This window comes from Lathamus discolor, chromosome 21 (assembly GCF_037157495.1).
Source record: "Lathamus discolor isolate bLatDis1 chromosome 21, bLatDis1.hap1, whole genome shotgun sequence".
Lineage (NCBI taxonomy): Eukaryota > Metazoa > Chordata > Aves > Psittaciformes > Psittacidae > Lathamus > Lathamus discolor.
In genome coordinates this window covers 4254603-4274445 of record NC_088904.1, presented here as the reverse complement: position 1 = coordinate 4274445, position 19843 = coordinate 4254603, and the positions used below count along the sequence as shown (strand labels likewise).

Here is a 19843-nt window from a genome sequence, read left to right as displayed (position 1 = left end):
ATTCCTAGTGCTGGGAATGGAGAGCTCCGTGCTTCCCCCTCTGGGCTCTGCTGCCGCCCGGCACCGGACGGGGCACAACGTGCGCCCAGCCGGGTGCCGATCCCTTCCCTGTTCCCACAGAATCCCCCGCAGCAGTTCCATGAATTCTGTTTATTTCCTTTTTTTTCCTTTTTTTTTTTTTTTTGGGGGGGGAGGGAGGGTGGTGTTTTGTGGGGTTTTTTTGGAAGTACCGTACAAAAATCCTCTTACAGTAACAAATAACGGGGCTGACATTAGTAAACATCGACAGAAAGAGCAGAGAGAGAGCTACTGCTGGTAAGGGGCAGCTGGAGTGGCGAGGGATTATTGCATATACCTAGAACTAAAACCTCAGCTGCGCTCATGCAGCCGCCACGTCCGCCCCGAGCACAACCCCCCAGAGCCCTCCGTGGGGTGATGGGGGAGCATGGAGCATCCCAAGCTGGGATGGAGAGGGACAAGACTGGAGCTGTGCCCCGGGGAGCAGGACGGCCACGTTGCACCCATGGGATGGGGGCGAGCAGCACGGCTTGGGGGGACAACAGGGACCTTTGGGGGGGTCACAAGCAGCAAAGCACAGCCCAGGGCCGGGGAACACATCGCAAGCGGCAGCATTCAGCGGCACCAGCAGCACCAGCAAAGCAGCGCAGGACAAATCACAACCAGCTTAATTGTGGGGGAGCTCAGGGCTTGGGGTTCCCCCCCCGGCGGGGGGGGGCCAGGGAAGGGCTGAGCTGCAGGGAGCCAAGTCAAGCACCGTCAGGGAAAGGCAGCCCTGGGGAAGGGCTTTGTCCTCCTCCTCCTCCGTACACGGCGAGCGGAGCCCCGGAGGGGTGATGGGTGCTGCAGGGCGCAGGGGGGTGGCTGTGACCCCCCCCATGATCACAGGGAGCTGCCCAAGCTCCTGGGGAGGAAAAGGCTCCGGCGAGAAGGGGATTGCATGGGGAGAAGAGCAGGAATTCAGCCAGGAGGAGCAAAGAACGTGGGGAGAGAAGGAAATGCACTGCTGGGAATGGGGTGGGAGCCTGGCAGGAAGCTTTGGGGTGCTGCCATGGCACCCCCCCCCCCCAGAGGCCTCTGCAGAAAGGGCTATGAGCACCGAGGCCTCCCTGCCCCACTCCCACGCGTTCTCATCTCTCACGTGCCCAAGCACAAACTATTCCTCCATTATCCCTGGTGGCTTTTCCCGAGTGATGCCTGAAGCCACACGTGGCCTCCTCCAGGCTCCACGCCCCACAGCTCCCCAGAGCTGGCACCTGCCCCTTCCATGGCACTTGGGCACCCCGAGCTGTGATGGGTCAGGGCTGGCACTGCTGCACCGTGGCCTCAGAGCACCAAACAGTGATGAACCAGCCCCAAAACCACAGCCCAGGGCCTGCAGAGGGCATGCGGGGAATGGGGGCTGTACAGCCGAGCACAGAAACTGCCACAAGCAACGGGGATGGGATGGTTGCTCCAGCAACCCCAGATCCAAAAGGATCAGGGCCCCAGGTGAGAGCAAGGCAGAGGAGGGACAGCGCGGTACCCGACGCAGATGGCACATCAAGGGCAGGATGCAGAGCACGAGCACGCAGCACCTCACAAGTCCAACAGCAACACAAGCAGCGAAGCCCACAGCATCCATCCCGAGGATGCAGCTCCGGAAGGGAAAGAGCCTCTCCGGCAAATCAAGAGGACAATTAATGCTTTCTTCAAGGCAGGCAGGCAGGATAACCCAGGGAAGCAAATGCCACCATGGCCTCAACTCTCAGCCCAGGCCCAGCAGAGCCACCTCTGTGGCCCTCGAGCCCTTTGAGCTCAGACACAAGTCCCTGCCTGCACCAGCCAGCTCCAAGGGGCAGCACGACAGCAACACGCAGCTCCTTCACCCCCATACAGTACTCATGATTCTAAGTGCTTTGCAATACAGAGTTCCACATCATGCATATACGTTTCTACGTGCCAAGGCCCTCGGCCCAGCAGATGCCGTCCTCCTGCAGCAGAGAGCTCCTTCATTTTGTACAGGGCTCGTAGTGTGCGTCGGCCTTCGGCCCCCTCCTGCTTCAAGCTGCCAGGACCTGGCTCTGCAGCAGCCTGGGCAGCTGCTGGGTAGTGGGAGTTCAGCAAACACCAGCACTAGGAAAGCAGCCGATTACAAAAGGAACCGTATTTACAGAGCTACAGTGAGCGTCGAGGGGAAGGTTCACCCAAGACAGCCAGAAACAAGGAGCTGTGCATCCAGAGGTTCTGCCGGGGCAAACACACGGCACCCACACGGATTTCACAGCTTAGCTGGCACAACCAAGGCGAGAGATTCCTCACTAATTGGATCCTCCCTCCCCGGAGAGCAGCACTCCAGAGGTGATTATGGAATTAGGGAACAAGACGGGCAGGGGGGGCATGGCGTGGAGCAGAAACCTGGGTTGAAAAGCCCCCCAGAGAACAGGGTTTCTCCTTTCTAAATGAGTCTCTGCATGGAAGAGCAGCACCTCTCGTACCAGACACTGCCATAGCCTGCGAGTCACCAAGAAAAGGGAGAGTGGAGGATTCACATGCTCAGCGGAGCCTCCTCCAGCATCCCAGCAGGGAGCCCCTTGGAACTGGGAATCTACCTCTATAGTGATGCATAGTGGGGCGACCTGCCAGCAAGGGGGATCTGACCTGCTTATCGGGGAAGGAGAGAGGACTGTGCTCACCCAGCAATTCAATCACGACTGGATCCTGCTTCCTAAAGGCTGGAATCCACTGGGAATCAACAGCCCAGCCATTTTGTCCCACCAGCCAACACGGGTTTCAGCTACTGACCAAAAGGGACATCAGGAACGGTCACAGACATCTCAGAGGCTCTGGAGGGGCAGGAGCACAGAGACTCAACTATACAGGGTGCAAAGAGTCCAGAGCCAGAAAGCAGCGCCCTGGGGAGAAGCTGAAGGCAGCTGTTACGTTGTGCATGGGCTGCTCATCTGGCTGGTGGCTGGGAAAGGACAGGGTGAGCCAGCGTGACATTCAGGGAGTCATTGTGCTGCACCAGGGACGTGTGCTTGTAGTGCAAGACCAGGTCCTTGAGGGAGGCGTAGAGGTTGTAGGGTTCAGCGAACCCGTAGCCTGTGGCTGTTTTGTAGATCACACAGTGCTTGGTGTCACCGTCCACCCTGCCAGGGACAGAAAGGACACGGGTCAGCAGTGGGACAGGGAGAGCAGAGCACAAGCAGGCATCACCAGAGCAGCCCAAAGATACATCTGGGACACCTCAGAAGCCCAGCTTGATGCTTCCATCAGCTCCAGCATCTGTCGAGTTGGAATGCGGGAGCAGAGCCCACGCCAGCCCCATCCCAGCACATGGAGATACTCACACCACGGAGCAGGCGTAGCATCCCTTCTGGCTGCTCTCACGGATCAGGAAGGTGCCGTCCCGTTTGCCACAGAGCATCTCTTCTGCCTGCAAGCGGTTGATCTTCCCCACGTACCACGTTCGCTCCTCGTGGTGGGGCAGCTCCTCCTCATCATCCATCATGGAGTACTGGCTGCAGGTGAGCACAGGGAGGGGTCAGACCCTCTCAGTTTGGGCATGTGGCCCCCACAGCTCCCCTCCCACTGCTAGATGCCAGCACCCCTTCCGGCAGGGAAGATGCTCTCAGCTCCCAGGCAGGGAGATGGGATTTGCCCATGGCGCTGGCACAACTGACTGCACAGCCCGTACTCCTGCAGCCCCCCCACCTCCAGAATCCCATGATCAACCAGGCTGGCAAAGACCTTTAAGGTCATCAAGTCCAACCTTTACCCCAGCACTGCCAAACCCACCACTAAACCCTGCCACTGAGGGCCTCATCTACACGTTCTCTGAACACCTCCAGGGCTGCTGATCCTGGCACAACGCGCGCAGGGACACTCACTCCTCCGTCTCGTTCTTGATACCCAGCCACTCGTTGATTTTCTTCTGCCGGGCACCCTTCTGCGTCAGCCACCTGGGGAAGGAGAGGCAGAGCTCAGCGTGCCCAGGCCAGACACCACTGGAGCAGCCATCACCAGAGGGCAGCAGCCGTGCCCGAGGCCGCACGCTGCAGGGCTCATTCCTGCACGCAGCAGCCCATAAGCTGGTCTGACAAGCCCCAAAGCCCTCAAGGAGGCAGCCGGATCGCTGTGGGGGGAGCAGCAGGGCCCCACTCGCAGCCCTCCACGGGGGCAGGAGCTACGTACACCAAATACTGGTCCCGCAGTTTGCGCAGCTGCATGAGGTCTGGCTTGAGGCTGTTCATGCGCTTGTCGATCTCCCGGTTCTCCGAGGCTTGTTTCTTCAGGTCCTGCTCCAGCTTCATCTTGCTGTCATGGATTTCCGTGATGCGGGACTTGAGTTTCTCCGAGTTCATGAGGATCCTAGGAGAAAGAGGGGGGGAATAAGGCTGTGAGCCAGGGTGGGGGAGGCGGAGGAGGCAGCCTGCCAGCTCCAGCACACAGCACGCTGCTGGAGAGACAAGGGCTGTGCGTGCTTCGGCTCTGTGCTGGGCCAGGAGATGCTTCCAGCCCTGCAGAGCTCTTCCCCAGGCAGGGCAGGGCACCACCACCCCCTGTCCTCACCGTTGCACCTCCTTCTCGTTGCCCTCCCGCCGGAAGCGCTCGATGTATTCCTTGCTGCATTTCTCCTGCGTCTGACACTGCTCCTCAAAGATCTTGATTGTCTCGTTGAAGGCCTCAATTGCAGTCCTCTTCATCTGCAGCTCCTGAGGAGAAGGGAGGGGAGAGCTGAGGACAGGGGAGCACTGCGGCAGGTTCTGCCCATTCGCGTCCTCTCTTTCCCCCTCCCCAAAGAAGCACTGTCCTCGCTGCAGCCAAAGTATCTCCCTCTTCAAAGCCCATTCTCAAGTCCAGCAGCAAAGCGAGGCAGTGGATGCCCAACCTCCGCTCGCCTCCATGCACAGCGGCGGCCATTGGATGTCCGGGCAGCCCAGGGGGAAGGCAGTGCCCGTGTACCTGGGATGTGCGTGTGTACTCCTCATACAGCAGGTCGTACTCCCAGCTCTTGTCCTGGTACTGCTGGTGATAGACCTTCAGCTGCTCCCCGACGGCTTCCACGCTGTCCTCCTTCACCACTTGGTCCTGCCATACACAGAGCCTCCATCAGGGCTTGCTCCTGCTCTACAGCAGCCCCTCTGCGAGGCAGCTGGTCCCTCAAAACCCCACCAGTCCTGCAGGCTGGCTGTCACGCCACACACGAACATCCCAGCATGGGGAAGAGATGGGACATCGACCTTTACCAAAGGACTGGGAATAGACGAACAAATGCCCCTGGCCAGCACTGCACAGGCCTCACCTGCTGGTACTTGGAGATGGGGTAGAGCAGCCTGGTGTCCAGCTTGGCGTTGTACTGGGCGAGTGACTCGTGCCGGTAATGGGTGATGAGCTCCACCACCGAGCCGAAGGTCAGGGGCTCCGAGAAGCCGTACTTCCCTTCCCGGTGGAAGATCTTGATCAGCTTGTTATTGCCTCCCTTCCTGCGGTGACAGGAGAGGAGAGGATGCTCACCACCACCTTCCAGCCTGACAGCTTGTCACCCAGGCTGCCATCAGCACAGGGACCCCAGCGCCCTACCTGAGCGTGAGGGTGTATTCCCCCTGGATCTTGCTGGAGGCGTCCCGCACCAAGAAGGTACCATCCGGTGTGTCCCGCAGCTTCTCGTTCACCTCCTCCCTGCAAGGAACGTGATTGTTACGGCCTGTGAGATGCAACCAGAGCTCCCTTAGAGAGCTCCATGGACAGGGCCCCCGGGATGTGGGCTGCCAGCAGTCCCCTTACCGTGAAATGTCACCCCAGTACCACTCGGCGTCCTGCAAGGACACGCTGTTCCCGTTGGCCAAGCTGGCTGCGCTGGGCTTTGGCTTGGGGGGTTTTGGAGGCAAGGCTGGAAGAGCAGGAGGAGGGAAGCAGGGTGAGCTCCCCCCAGGCAATCCCTTGGAGCACCGAGTCCGCCTCCCTGCTGTGACTATCCTGGGAAGCCCCCCTGGCCACCACGCTGCTGGGAGCTGCTCCAGGCACATCCACAGCAGCAGATGAATGCCTTGAGGCGGGCTCCAGGCACAGCTGGGCTCCAGAAATGTCCTCAGCAACCCGCTCATGGGGGCAGAGACTCCACATCCCCAGAGCACAAACCCCAGCGCCTTAGGGCCCAAGGAAGGGGCACCTCAGTACCTGGAGGCAACTGTTCCGGCTCCAACTCCTTCGTCTGCAGAAGCATCTCCAAAAACAGGACGGAGAAGTCAGGGCTCAGCTCTGGGCTGCAGGGAGAGAGGAGCCAAGTAGGAACAGCAGTTCTGGGAGGGGGGAAACCTGGCACTGCTCCCTGGGCAAAGGGGCAGCCGGTTCATCCCAGCTGCCAGACCCCAGGCTGACACAGAAGCAAGGCTCTGCCCTGGCTTTGAGGCCCCGCTCTGTGTGCTGCCAGCAGTTTAATCCCCGTGCAGCGAGGCAGGGGCTGCGGGCAGACCTGCTCTTACAGCCTGGACTCCTCGTCCTGGCAGGCACAGAGGCTGATGCTTGGTACGCGGCTGGAATCCGCAAGCCTCACGTACCTGGCGCCAGGCAGCCGGAGGAGAAGGGGGCCGAAGATCTCTCCCAGGGCCCGAGGGTGGAGGCTGTTGCTCTCGGCCTGCTGCGATACCTTCCCCAGATGCCGGAGCAGGAACTGCAGGGTGAGCGTGTTCTGGAGTGGGACCGCAGGCGACTCCAGGGCCAGCAGCAGCTGCTTCCGGCAATTCTCCGGCTGGGGAATCTCTGGGGAAGAGAACCAGAGCCGATGGAAGAGCGGGGACAGCCAGCACCGCTCCGTGCTCCAGCTGCGGCAGTGTGGGAGCGGTGGCAGCAGCAGCAGCGCCCATGTGCCAGACCCCAGAGGGACAGGACCTGCTTTAATACCCCAAACGAATCCACCCTGCACAGCCACCCATTCCCAAGTGATCCACCCCACACAGCCACCCATTCCCAAGTGATCCACCCATTCCCAAGTGATCCACCCCACACAGCCACCCATTCCCAAGTGATCCACCCGTTCCCAAGTGATCCACCCCACACAGCCACCCATTCCCAAGTGATCCACCCATTCCCAAGTGATCCACCCCACACAGCCACCCATTCCCAAGTGATCCACCCGTTCCCAAGTGATCCACCCCACACAGCCACCCATTCCCAAGTGATCCACCCATTCCCAAGCGATCCATCCCACACAGCCACCCGTTCCCAAGCGATCCACCCCTCACACCCCTTCCAAGCGCAGCCAGGGGAGGCCCTTACCCTGCAGGATCCGCAGGATGTCTCCGTGCACGGCCACTGGCACCACGGGGGAGGGCAGGTCCTGCAGGTACCCTCGCAGCGCCTCGCACAGGGAGTGCACGTCCAAGGGCTCCAGGTCGCCCAGGGTCCAATCTGCCAGGGCACAGAAGTGATGGGTGCAGCTCTGGGCACCCACCCCGGAGACCATCGCACCCCCCCCCAAGCAGCTATCACAGCACACGGCAGCCAAACAGGAGGAGGATGCCTGGAAGTGATACCTGCACCACAAAACCAACCCGGCTCTGGGAACCCAGGTCCCCCCCCCCCGCCTCAGGATGGGGTAGAGCTCATTTTGGGTGCCCACCCTCTTTGCCCTCAGCGTTGCCACAGGAATCCTGGGCATGCACGACTCGGATGGGAGCTTTGCTCCCTGCTGCTGGTCGAGACCAGCCCAGCCTGACCAGCCCCACACTGAACCCAGCGGGGAAAACAGCTCCCTCAAACCGAGCCGTCCCATGAACACCAGGCTGTCGGGATGGCAACGAAGCCTGTCCCAAAAGCAGCGCAGGCAGAGCTGCCGGCACCGCGCAGTTGGGGTTTGCAAGAACGTCTGTGCAAGGGGACAAGCCAGCACAGTGCTGGATGAGGCCCAAGCTCAGCCAAGCGGCAGACGGCTCCGGAGGCTCCCCGGTACAGACATCGGCTGCGGGCAGAGTGGAGCCACGGCTCCAGCCACCAAACTGAGCTCAAAGATCCCCCCCTGCTTCTGAGTGCTGTGACAGAGGCAGAGCAGCCTCCTCCACAGAGCCCCCCCCCGAGCAGGGTGCCCGAAGAGAGCAGGACACAAGCACAGGGGTTCAGCAGCACCACGTCCCTTCGCTCCAGGAATCCCCCCCTCCCCTTCCCCTGGAGCTGGGGATATGTGGGGCCGGCCCAGCCCCCCCGGCATCGTGCTGGGAGGCAGGAACTGCCTGGCCTGGCTTGCATTACTGCTGGCGCTGGCTCAGGCACTAATCTCCTCCATCTGAGCGCCTTCGCCTCCTCCCCGCGCAGAGCTGGTTCTTACCGGTTCTCAGCGCTTGCCTCAGTTCGGAGCCAGATGTCCTGTACAGCATCTCGCTGTCTATCCCTGTGGAAGCGGGGACACGGAGCTCAGCTGCCAGCACCGCCTGAACCAGGCCTGGAGGGGGGCCAGGCCAACCTCCTGCAGCCCCCTTGCCCCCCAGGACCCCCCATTCAGTGTCCTTGTTTCTCCCCCGTGGCACAGACTGGAAGTGATTCCCAAACCCCAGCACCCACCCAGGGCATGCAGACCCAGCACGTGTACCCCAAGCCCCTGTGCAGGATGGTGCAGTGGGGCCAAGCCTGGCTCTAGGGAACCTCCCCTTCTTCAGGCAGCTGAGTCCTGCACGTCCCATGGGGCTTTTAAAGACAACTGCCCCCCCCCCCAGCTCTGCCCTCCCTGGGGGGGTTCAGGGGTACCAGCCCCGCAGTGCTCAACATCCCCCCTTACCTTTCTTCTCAATAGCTTCCACCAGCTTCACCAGCAGCGGGGGTGCAAGCTCGGGAGGGCTGAACTGCTCCTGCAGTTCCAGGAGAGGAGACCCTGCAGAAGAGGGAGGGAGGGAGAGAGGGGTCAGCCCCAGCTCAGCGCCCAGCAGAGCCAGGCCAGGGCACAATCAACTCACTCTTAACAGCGGAATCCACGAGTGAGGAAAGCCGTGGCCCCTGCTCAGCCCATGCAAACGCTGCGCCGGGGCTCGGGGAGCCTGGGAGCTGGCTCAGAACAAGCCCGGCCTTGCTCCAAGCCCCTACCGGGGTGTGCACGGGGGATCCCTATTGCTCCTGCAGAGCCCAGGAGGCAGAGCCTGGCGGTAGCAGAGCTCCTGGAGCCCAGGCTGGGGTCGGTGCCTGCCCAGCACAGGGCTGGCAGAGGAGCAGGGCCAGGGAGCTGGCTCCTGGGGCTGAGCTGTGCTTAATCCAGCGATTCAGACAGAACTCCATGTCAGCAAATTCCTGCTCTTGACTGCTCGTTTAACATGGAAACCAGCCCTCTGCCTCCCTCTCCCCGGCAGCCCACAGCCTCCCGCAAGCTGCGACAGGACATGGCATGGCACCGGGGTTCCTCTGCTCCCAGAGGCAGGGTCTACAGCCCTGCATCGGGTGGCATTTCACTCCAGAAGAGCCGAGGGTCCCAGCTCTGGGCTCCCCAGTGCTGGAGGCTGATGCATGCCGGGGCAAGAGCACACAGGCCCGGCCAGGCAGCTGCCAGTGGGATCCCTGCCGAAGGACGAGCGGTGCCAGGCCCTGTCTTGCATCCAGCTGAGCACCAGCCGGTGCGGGAGGCTCCTCTGGGAAGCCCACGGTCAGTGCAGACACCGGACACGCTCCACTCGGGGGATGCAGAGCCAAAAGGCTGCTCCCCATTGCGCAACGCAGCTCTGTTGTCATGGATCTGACCTGAACTCGCCCGGTGTGGTCTTACCATGAGGCACAACAAGCTGAAACTCCACACTGGCCTGAGCCTCCTGCACCCACAGCCTCGTGGGGAGACAAAGCAGCCGCAGAAAGGGGAGCACCCAGTTCCGTATAAGCCTGTGCTGCTTGCAGGGGGGGCAATTCCCAATGGGAAGGAGCCCCTGGCCATGAGAAGGGGCCCAGCGTGGTGCTGAAGATGCAGGCAAGCTTCCAGGCTGGCAGCTCCAAGCCTGACCCTTGGGGAAGGGCTGAAGGGAGAGTAAACAGTGGGGCTGCCCACGTGGGCCGGCCGGGAATGTGCTGCTTCAGCAGGCAGCAGCTTGCCTGCGCCTGCTCCTGCTCCTGCTCTGCCCGGCAGCCTGTGCGGAGCCAGCAGCAGCTCCCCAGCCCTCGGGGCCGCGCTGCCCTGCACAAGGCTGCTCAGAGCAGGGCCGGGGCAGCTGCGGAAATAGCAGCGAGCCGCATGTTCCGCTCGGCTCCTCCTTCTGGAAGGCAAACAGCGGCAGCTCGTAAATCCACCGCTGGAACACGCCGGGGCTCCTTGCTCTGCCGTACCGGGCCTGTGCAAAGGCAGGGGGACAGAGGTGGTGCTGGCCCTGCTCCACGTGTGACACTGGGAGTGGGTAAAGGATTCCTGTCAGCCAGGATGAGGGCAACAGGGCAGAAACCCCATCAGCTCTGAGCTTTGCGGGGCAGCCAGAAGACATCTCTGCACTTCCCAAAGCACAGCCCGCAAGGAAGTAACACGGGTTTGGCTCCAATGCAGTTCCTCAGTTGCAAAAACACACCTCGCCATCAGCATCGCAGCAGCCTGCACTGGAAAATAGCCCTTGGGTGTTTGAATTGCCACTCTGCAGGTCCCTGCTGTGCCCCAAATGGAGGCTGGGTGAGGGGGGGATGCACCCACAGGTGCTGGCACCCTCCTCGTGTGCCCTCGTACCTGACCCTCACTCTGCTCCATCCCCAGGCAGGATGCAGACTGGCTGACTTTGGGTTTCTTTCCTAACTGCATCTTTTCTGCGTGTCAGGAGCTTTGGAATGCACCTTCTCCCACAGCCCTGCACGGGGCAGCAGCTCTGACCACCCAGGCACACCTCTGCCAAGCCCAGCTTGAGGAGGAGTCCACAAAGCCTTAAATCCAGCCCCCGAGGGAGCTCAGGGCTGGATGCAGACAAGGCCAACGCATCCTCTGCACAGCGTGTCCCGGGCTCCCAAGAGGAGCAGCTTTCTGCGGGGTGACTCAGGTCAGCAGCTCTCGCTGCCAACCCAGAGGCACAGCCCGACCACATTCCCACCCTGCGGAGATGTTTCCACCCCTCTGGCTCCGGGAGCAGGAGCATGGGAGGCAGCTGTGGGGAGCTGCACCAGCCCCGCCACCCTGGTTTATGGGATGGGGGCTTCTTTCCATTCCTTAAGACCCCGGGGGTGTTTCCCACAGCTAGAAGCAGCTGATGGGATAACCATGGCTTTTGGACAGAGGATGGAGAGGACAAGGGACTGCCAGCCAGGAGTGTGCTCTGATGCCCACCAGCTGCTGCTGTCCCTACTCCTCCTGAGTGCATCAGCACAAGGTCTTCTGCAAGGCATGAGGAGGCAAAGTGTGGCTGTCACCCCTCTGGGCCACCTCAGAGCCCCTGCCACAGGGTTTATGCTCAAAGCAATAGGCAGCGGGCAGGCAGCTGCCGGAGCTCCACAGGCAGTGCCGGGGCATGGCAGCATTCCCAGCTCCCGGACCAGGTCCCTGCCAAGCCCAGTGCTGGCTGGGAAGCAGCTGCAGGACAGCCCATGTCCTGCCCAAGGGTGGCTGCCTGGCCCCAGGGAGAGCTCTGGATCCTCAGGGAGGGATGGGTGCCAGGCAGACAAGCCATTAGCTCCAGTTCTCGGAAGGACTCTTTTAGACCCTGACTTTTCTCCTCTTGCCCAGAGACAAGTAATTGTGTGTCTCAGCAGGGCTGAGCGGCTCTTGGCAGGAAGCGATGGTGCTCCAGAGGCTGAGAGGTGGTTGGGAGAGGTCAGGGCTTATTCCTAAAGAGAGGGAGAGCAGAGAGAGAGACCAAGGACCACAGGGATCCTGGCTAAGCTGCACGCTAGAGGGGGAGAAGGATCTTGGGGAGGTAGGAGTGGGACAAGGCTCAACCCAAGAAGTTCTGCTGAGCAGATTGATAAGCTGGAGGAACAACGTGCTCTTCTCTTGGCCATCTCTCTGAATGTGAGCCCTGTCCTGGCTTCATCTGGGGTAGAGTCAGTTTTCCTCCTAGTAGCTGGTGCAGTGCTGTGCTTGGGCTTTAGGCTGACAGTAACGGTGATAACACACCGGTATCTTAGTTGTTAAGTAGTGCTTATCCTAAGTCAAGGACTTTTCAGTTTCTCATGCTCTGCTAGTGAGGAGAGGCACAAGAAGTTGTGAGGAAGCACAGCCAGGACAGCTGACCTGAACTAGCCAAAGGGATATTCCATAGCCAGTATGCCCAGTATAGAAACTGGGGGAAGCTGGTTGGAAGAGGCCAGTCACTGCCTGGGGACAAGCTGGCCATCTGTCAGTGCAGTGGTGAGTGACTGTACTGTGCATCACTTGTTTTCCTAAAGTTATTCCTCTCTTTTTGTTATCTCCCTTTCCATTCTTATTCTATTTGACTTGATTTCAATTATTAAACTGTTCTTATCTCAACCCATGGATTTCACCATTTTTGCCCCCAATTCTCCTCCCCATCCCACTGGGATCAGGGAAGGAGCGAGCGACTCCGTGGCACGCACTTGCTGGCTGGGGTTAAACCACAACCGCAGACAACACGATGGGGCAATCAACCCAGTGCTGCCCAGCAGAGCCCCACACACCCCTCAGCCACCCCGCGCTGGGAGCAGCGCTTACCTTGCTCCAGAGCTTCCGGGAGGCGGCAGCCGCTGGCGCCCGGCGTGGCGGGGAGAGGCCTCTGCACTCGGGGCCGGTGCGAGGGGACCGAGATCTTCACCGGCCCCACGTACTCCACGTACGTGCCCGGGAAGTCGCCCTTCTGCTTGGTCCGCTCGTTGACACCCAGGATCCATCCGATCTGATTGGGGGTCTGCTCATCCCCGTCTTTGAAGCCCAAGGCTTGCAGGGCCCCCTTGCTCACCACCAGGATGTCCCCAGGCAGCAGATCAATGTCCTCCTCGCGCTCCTTGCGGTAGGGGTAGAGCGCTCGGTACTGGAACCCATCGGTGCTGCCCATTCTCTCTGCTGCGGGGAGAAGGGCTCTGGACGGTGAGGCAGTACGTTTCAGGTGGGAGAGGAGGGACTTCAAAGGCAGCTCTCCCCCATCAGCACTCTGAATGTCTTTGCATGAACCAGCACCCCAGGAGCGTGGTCCGGATGTCCCGGTGTGCTTAAGTGCAGCCCCTTTTCCTTAGCTTGAAACCACGATTCAACCAAATGATGGAGCAAAGGGAGAAGGAGACAAACATAATCCAGCACTCGCGAGCGGGCATGCAGCAAAGAAACAGGAGATCAGGGTCTGCTTCACCGAAAAAGAAGCACGTTTCTTGGAGTCCCAGGGACAAAAGCACAGTGGGCTTCCAGCCCAGAACAGCGTAGGGCGCTACGTCTGCCTTCCCAGGGCCTGCAAAGAGAAGAAGACTTGTTAATGCAAAGCCAGACACCTCTCACCTTCCTGAGACACCATCGTTCAAATGAGGGCTTCATCTGAGCACCTGAGAGAGACAGGACTCGTTTCTTTCCCACCTACCAGCTGATGCTGAGCCCTGGATCCAACCAGGATATGCTAATACCAGTTTAGACTCCCAAAAGCAGGAGAGGAGCCAGTGGCTGCAAGCAGGAATGCCACCTCCTCTCTGCTACAGTCAGGCACCAGCTCTGCATCTTAAGGAGGTTCACTCCTGCTTCCGCAGCTTACCCTCCTCGTAGCACTTATGCAAACATGAAGACAGCAAGTGGGACAAACCGGCCTTTATGCAGGAACTTGCATGCAGACAAGAGTCACCCCGCAAGCCCCAGTTGGGAGGCTCTGAACAGCAGCCAAACAGATTCAACCTTTCCTGGTTCAATCGATTCCATTTCACAGCTCACCTTTACATCTCCCCATGCAATCCCCCCCGAGGCAGTTTGCTGAAGGTAGCTGCCTACAGATGTAGCTTAACCAAGCCTTCAGTGAAAGGCTTTGCCATTCCCACAGAGCAGCACTTCAAAGCTTCGCTCTGAGCAAAGCAGCAGCATCAAGTGCAGGCACGGGTTCTTTCCGCAGAGATGGCCTTAAAATCATCTCGAGAAGCCTTCAAGCCTGCTTAGAGCTGCTCCTCTGCCTTTCAGCTATTCAGAAATGGAAGGATCTGCTGCCTGCCCTGCCCAGAAATCCTCCAAAACGCAGGAACCTGGGTTCCAACACGTTGTGGAAGAGATGGGTGAGCTGGGGCATTCCCAGCAGCCAGGCACGTCCTCTTTTTCCCATCCCCTCCCGGCCGCACAGGCCAGTTTTCCACCTCCCGCAGGCAAATCCCAGCATTCCGGTTCCCATAGGATGGCGTGCAGCCCAGGACAGGACCTACAAGGAGCTGGGGCAGCCAGGGACCAGCCTGCTCAGGGACCCCCAAGGCCTGCTGAAACACTGCAGGTCCTGCTCATGGCTTGGAGCTGTTTTGGGCCAGAAACCACCAAACCCAGCTCAAACTCGAGTCTCCTCTGAAAGCTGAGAGTGAGCAGGAAGGTGCTGCTCAGGGCTGCGAGAGCCTCTGTGGACAGAGGCGAGGAGGCAAAGGGAGCTGGGCCACTCTTCCCAGCGGGATCACTGCACAACCAAGCATGGCACAGAGCCAGGGCTGGACTCTGCCAGATGCACCCGCGCTGGTAACCTGCGGTCTTCCAAAACAACCCTTCTTGGCCCCGCAACATGTTCCAGGTCATGCCAGCTACAAACCCCTCTCCTGCACGAGCCTGAGACCAGTGCGAGCCCCCCGAGAGGGGCCAGCTCCATGTCCCCACAGCCAGGACCCGCGGGTTCCTTCCCTTGACAAAGAAAGGCACAAAGAGGCCGTGGCACACGAAGCCTGGGCAGCAGCCAGGGCCTGCACCGGTTGCCTGTGCTTGGGCAAGTGTCCCAGCTGGGCTGGCTGTGCCATGAGCGAGCAGGCGCTGCCCCCAGCGAGGGAAGACACTCGTGGCCAGGCTCTGGCGGATGGGGAACAGGACTGAGCCTGATCCCGGTTGCTCGAGAGCTTCCCTGGAGCAACACCAGGCTTGCAGAACTCACGGAGAGACCCCGGGGAGGTTCCTGGTGTTGGCAGGAGCAGCACATCCCTGCACCACGCGAGCTCCCACCGTTCTGGGCTGGCGGCCGCGGAGAAGTCGCTGCAGAGCCCACATTCCCCCAATCCCATTTTCCCAGCCAGGAAAATATGACTTCATGATCCAGAGCATAAAGAGAGATTTATGACCGGGCTGCCTGCCCGCCCCTCGCCCATCTGAGCACTGTCAAGGTCCCACAGAGCCGAGCCGGCAGCGCCACGGGCACTGCCCGACTGCCAAGGGCCCGAGTGGCTGCTGCCTGCTGGGAGACTCCGGCAGCTCCTGGAGCCCGCAGTGCACCCAGAGGCAGCAGAACCCAAAGCCCACGGGGTCAGGGCTCCCTGACAGGCACCTCCCCGGCTTCCACCCGTGCATCCCGGTGCCGGCTCCAGGCGCCTCAGACAAGCCAGTGCAGCTGAAGAGGCTGGAAGGACAAAACATTCAGCCCTGGCGAACTTGTTCAGTGGCTTTTCAAAGCAGATCCGTGCGCAGGGGTGGGAAGCTGCTCCGGAGCACCAAGTCTCTCCAAAGAGCAGGTTCCTGCACCTTCTGCCGCAGCATGTGGCTCCAACAGCTCATAGAATCAGGGAACGGGTTGGGCTGGAAGGGACCTTAAAGCTCCTCCAGCTCCAACCACGGGCAGGGACCCCTTCCGCTGGAGCAGCTTGCTCCAAGCCCCTGTGTCCAACCTGGCCTTGAGCACTGCCAGGGATGGGGCAGCCACGGCTTCTCTGGGCACCCTGTGCCAGCGCCTCAGCACCCTCACAGGGAAGGATTTCTCCTGTGTCTACCCTAAATCCTTCCAACCTTCTCTGTTGTGCGAAGGCAGAGACGCAGCTCTTTGCCACCCTCTCTTCATGTCCCAGTGGGTCACACTGGGCACAGATGACTTCGAGCCAGCCTGGTCCTGGAGCAGCCTCACCTGCCTTCCCCAGGGGCATCAAGTGCCTGTGAATGCAGGGGAGGAACCCCCCAGGAAACCCAAATCCACACAGTTCCTGCTGGCACCATCCTCTGCAGGGAAGCTCCACAAAGCCCTGAAACAGCTCTCTGGAGGGAAGGCAGCGCCGAGAGCCCGGGACACGCACGAGCCTGTCGGCTGGAAGCACACCTCCGAGCCTGCCAAGAGATTCCAGCTGGGCCCAGCTCCAGGTTCGCTCGGCTCTCGGAGAGGAGCCTCGTGTGTCCGCGCTGGTGAGAGCTTGCTTGGGCTGCTCTGGCAATCCCATGCACCAGACAAGCGCATACCTTTGGTAAATCTCTGTCAGCGCCCAGAAACAAGCCCTCGATTCATTCCCTGCTGTCAATACTGTCTTTGTTGAATGCATGGGGTTGAAACAAAAAACACATTACGAGCCTTTTTTGTGTGTGCCCAGCGCAGAAATAAAAGCATCTTAACGTTTTAAATGTGGTTCCTGGGCTTTTAAACCCACTTCCAAACGCAGTTCAAAGTGCAGCTTGACTCAAAGCGACGCTGAGTGTTCCTTTCCCTCCAGTGAGGCAAAAGAATGCATACGAATATTTAAAGGAAAAATCTGCTTACACCAATCTACCCAGCTCAAACCTTTCCAAGCTCCAGCACGTCCTTAGTGAGCACAAAACCCCCCCCAAAGCAAGTCTTGAACTGCAAACCCCTCCACGTTAGCGGGTTGCAAACAGTGAGAACAAAGCTTTCCTTTAAGAAAAGCCAGAAAATAGGATGTGTGCAACGAAAGATGGGAATAGAAATGGACACGGCCCTGCCTGCCATGTGCTGTCCTATGGTGACAACTGCTGCTGCACTGAGTCCTTCTGACCCGCACAGCCAGGCAGCTCTGCTGGCCTCATGCCCTGGCAGTGGCAGGAGCACGCCATGGGTCACGCTGTACCCACATGCACCCAAAGCAATGAGCAGGAGCCTGGCAAAGCCTGGTTTATAACGTGGGACAAACAGCACAGCAATCCCTGTGCTCCTGGGCTGCTTCCCAGGCCAGCTCCCTGCTTTGGAGCCTCACAAGGCTGGAGCTACAAGTGAGGCTGTGCTGGCGGTGGCAATGGCAGGGAAAAGCTGGAGCCGTGCTGGCAGCGCTGGTGGTGGCCATGGCACTGCCATCCAGCTCCTGTTTCCCTCCAAATGGGGAAGAGCGGCAGGGAAAATGAGTTCCATGGGGAGCCGTGCCCACGCCAGGGCTGCTGCCCTGAGAGTGACTGCACCGCAGCAGAGGCACGGGGCAGCTGAGGCCATTGTCACCTTTTTCTCCTCTTTTCTCCCCAAGAAATGCTTCTCATGCATCTGGCAGCAGAGCCTGAGGTTTAGCAGGGTCCCGGCCATGGCCACCAGCAGCCCTTTGCCACAGACATGGAGCACAGAGGTCTCAGCAACCTCCTCCTCCGAGGCTGGAGAGGCCGAGAGCACCTCAGGCAATCCAAGACTCCTCACACTGTCCGGAGGCTCCTCCTGACACGGGATTTTCTTGCTTCAGTTGAAGCTTGCCCTGTGCTCCCCACCTCAAACCTTCTCCTCCCCCCTTCAAGAGCCTTTTCCATGGCGGCACTGAAGGGGGAAGGACCAGAACACCAACCCCAGCACTTCACCCCAGGTTCCCTTTCCACCAGCAGCCAAGCAGCAAGAACACACGACTCCCATTTTAAGAGCATTCCCAGGAACGGGTTTAGGGACTTTGGACAGAAATAAACCCAGAAGCTGCATTTTGGCCACTTCCCTCAAAAATCACAGCTCTAAACCGAGGACACGTTAAAAAATAACCCCCCGATGGCTCTTGCTGCGTTATCTGCTCAAAATCACCCTCCCCGGGGGATTTGGAATTCCAGTGATGATTTATGAGCAGCTCTGCACAACGCAGCAATCCCATGAAGTAAGCTATAAGGCGAGGAGCACCCATGTTAGCAGGTCAGCATCATTCGGATCCTAGTTGAGAGGGGAGACCTTCCAGCTTGAGAAAGCCACTGCCGCTGCCTCTGCTTTTTCTCTTCCATTACTCAGTTCCTTTAGCTCCAAGCTGTGGCTCCAGCTATTCCCAGAGGAATGAAAAGAGCCCTCGATATTATAAATACTCTTTTTCATTGTAAACACGGTGCAGCGCTCGGAGCGAACCGCTGGCGCTCCGACACGGCTCCAAACGGGTTCCAGAAACCACTCTGTTCCTCGCCACATTCCAGCCGAGCTGCGCTTTCCCTTCCAACCCAGAGCTTTCGTCCAGCGAGACCCAACCGTGAGCAGAAAGGGTTTTGCTATGTGCTTAAAACCTTGCTCCAGCGAGCGAAAACCCAAGGGGTTTGGGGCAGCAAAGGAGCACCAAAGCCTTGCTGCGAACCGCACAGCCTGAGCCTCATCTGCCCACGTCAAAGAGAGTCACCAAAGAAACCAAACCATGGCTTGGACTTTCTCACACCATGGAAGAGTCGATGACTCCAGCGGAGGCCAGCCCAGCCTCGGGGACACACCAGCCCTCCGCATGCTAGGGAAGGGCGGGGGAATGGCCAGGAAAGCAGTGATTTAGGCTATATTTACTCAGCTGCCTCCATTCTCTGCTCTCACAGACAAAGTCACAGGGCCAGTTCCCCAGTGGCTCTAAGAGCTGCTCAGGAAATAAAGGCCGTGCATGAATGGGGAGGAGACGCGGCCATGCCTGTGCCGTGCTAGGCTCGGGTGCCCAAAGGCACAATGCTGGGGCCACTCCAGCTCTTGCAGAGCTCATTCAAGCCAGGTTTCCCCCCTCCTTCCCCGGGTTTTACTTCCCATTGGAAATACCTCCGTTTGGGAAGTACGGGACCACGGGAACGCTCCTCTTCAAGGGGCTCAGAACCGTCCACAGCATCCCAAGAAACACAGCGCACAAACCGCACTGGGAAAAGGGGGGCTGGCCACCATCCTACAGCCAGGGAGCGGGGGCAACTGCGCCCAGAGACGGCAAAGCCACAGCCGCCCCAGGCTGGATTCCAGCCGAATGGGAGCATCCCTGCACCATCCGACCTGGGCAGAACCGTGGTGGGATCGAGCCCCATCCAAGCCCCCAGCCCAGGCCGGATCCCTGCAGCCCCGACAGGCAGCGCTCCCCGCACCGATGGGGGCTGCACGGGGCAATGGCACCGAGCTCCCCTTGCTGCGGATCGAGACGGGGGGGTGCGGAGGGACACACAGGGAGCGGACAGCCCCGGCCCCGGCGCCTCGGGGGGCGGCAGTGCCCCGGCAGCGGGCACCGTGCGCTGGCACCGCCGGGAGCGGGCTCGGCCCGCGGGGCCCTGCGAGGGCCGCCCCACGATGAGGAGCGCGCACCCCGCGGGGCCCGGTCCGGTTCCCTTCGCTCCTTCCCCCCCTCCTTCGGTCGCGGCCCCCCCCGGCCCCGTCCCACCTCTCCGCCGGCCCCATCCGCCGCCGCCCGGCTCCAGCCCGCTCCTGCCTCACAGCCCAGCGGCAGCCTGGGAAAGGGCCCGAACGCCGCCGGAACGGCACGAACCCGCCCCGGAAAGAGCCGAGCGGAGCTGGAGGGGGACGAACCTGCCCGAAGCCGCGGCGGCCCCGCCCCTTCCCCGGCGGCCGAACGCGATCGGGACCACGCCCCCCTCCCGAGCTGCTCCGGAAGGAGCCGAGTGGGAGCCGGCGCCAACCGGCTTTCGGCGCTGCGGGAGAGCGCGGCGGCGCCCCCTAGCGTAGGGTTGGGAGCACGGATCGGGCCCGGCACCGGGACTGCACCGGGCATGGGGCATTGCACCGGGCACCGAGACTGCACTGGGCACGGGGCACGGCACCGAGACTGCACTGGGCTTGGCACTGGGTACGAGGCAGGACACTGGGACTGCACCGGGCATAGCACTGGACATAGGGCATGGCAC

At 60.4% G+C, this 19843-nt stretch overlaps 1 protein-coding gene across 1 annotated transcript; it reads right to left on the bottom strand.

The window, feature by feature from the left end:
• Window positions 1-135: 135 nt before the first annotated feature.
• PIK3R2 (phosphoinositide-3-kinase regulatory subunit 2) lies at window positions 136-19475 on the bottom strand. The gene is made up of 16 exons (XM_065658892.1): window positions 19363-19475; window positions 12605-13331; window positions 8771-8863; window positions 8324-8386; window positions 7279-7410; window positions 6561-6762; window positions 6181-6266; window positions 5788-5893; window positions 5584-5682; window positions 5306-5486; window positions 4966-5091; window positions 4573-4715; window positions 4195-4371; window positions 3891-3962; window positions 3351-3521; window positions 136-3149 (listed from the first exon to the last, which is right to left on the bottom strand). Exons 2-16 carry the CDS (start codon window positions 12942-12944, stop codon window positions 2957-2959), a joined length of 2184 nt encoding a protein of 727 aa, XP_065514964.1. The 5' UTR covers window positions 12945-13331; window positions 19363-19475; the 3' UTR covers window positions 136-2956.
• Between the last annotated feature and the right edge of the window lie 368 nt (window positions 19476-19843).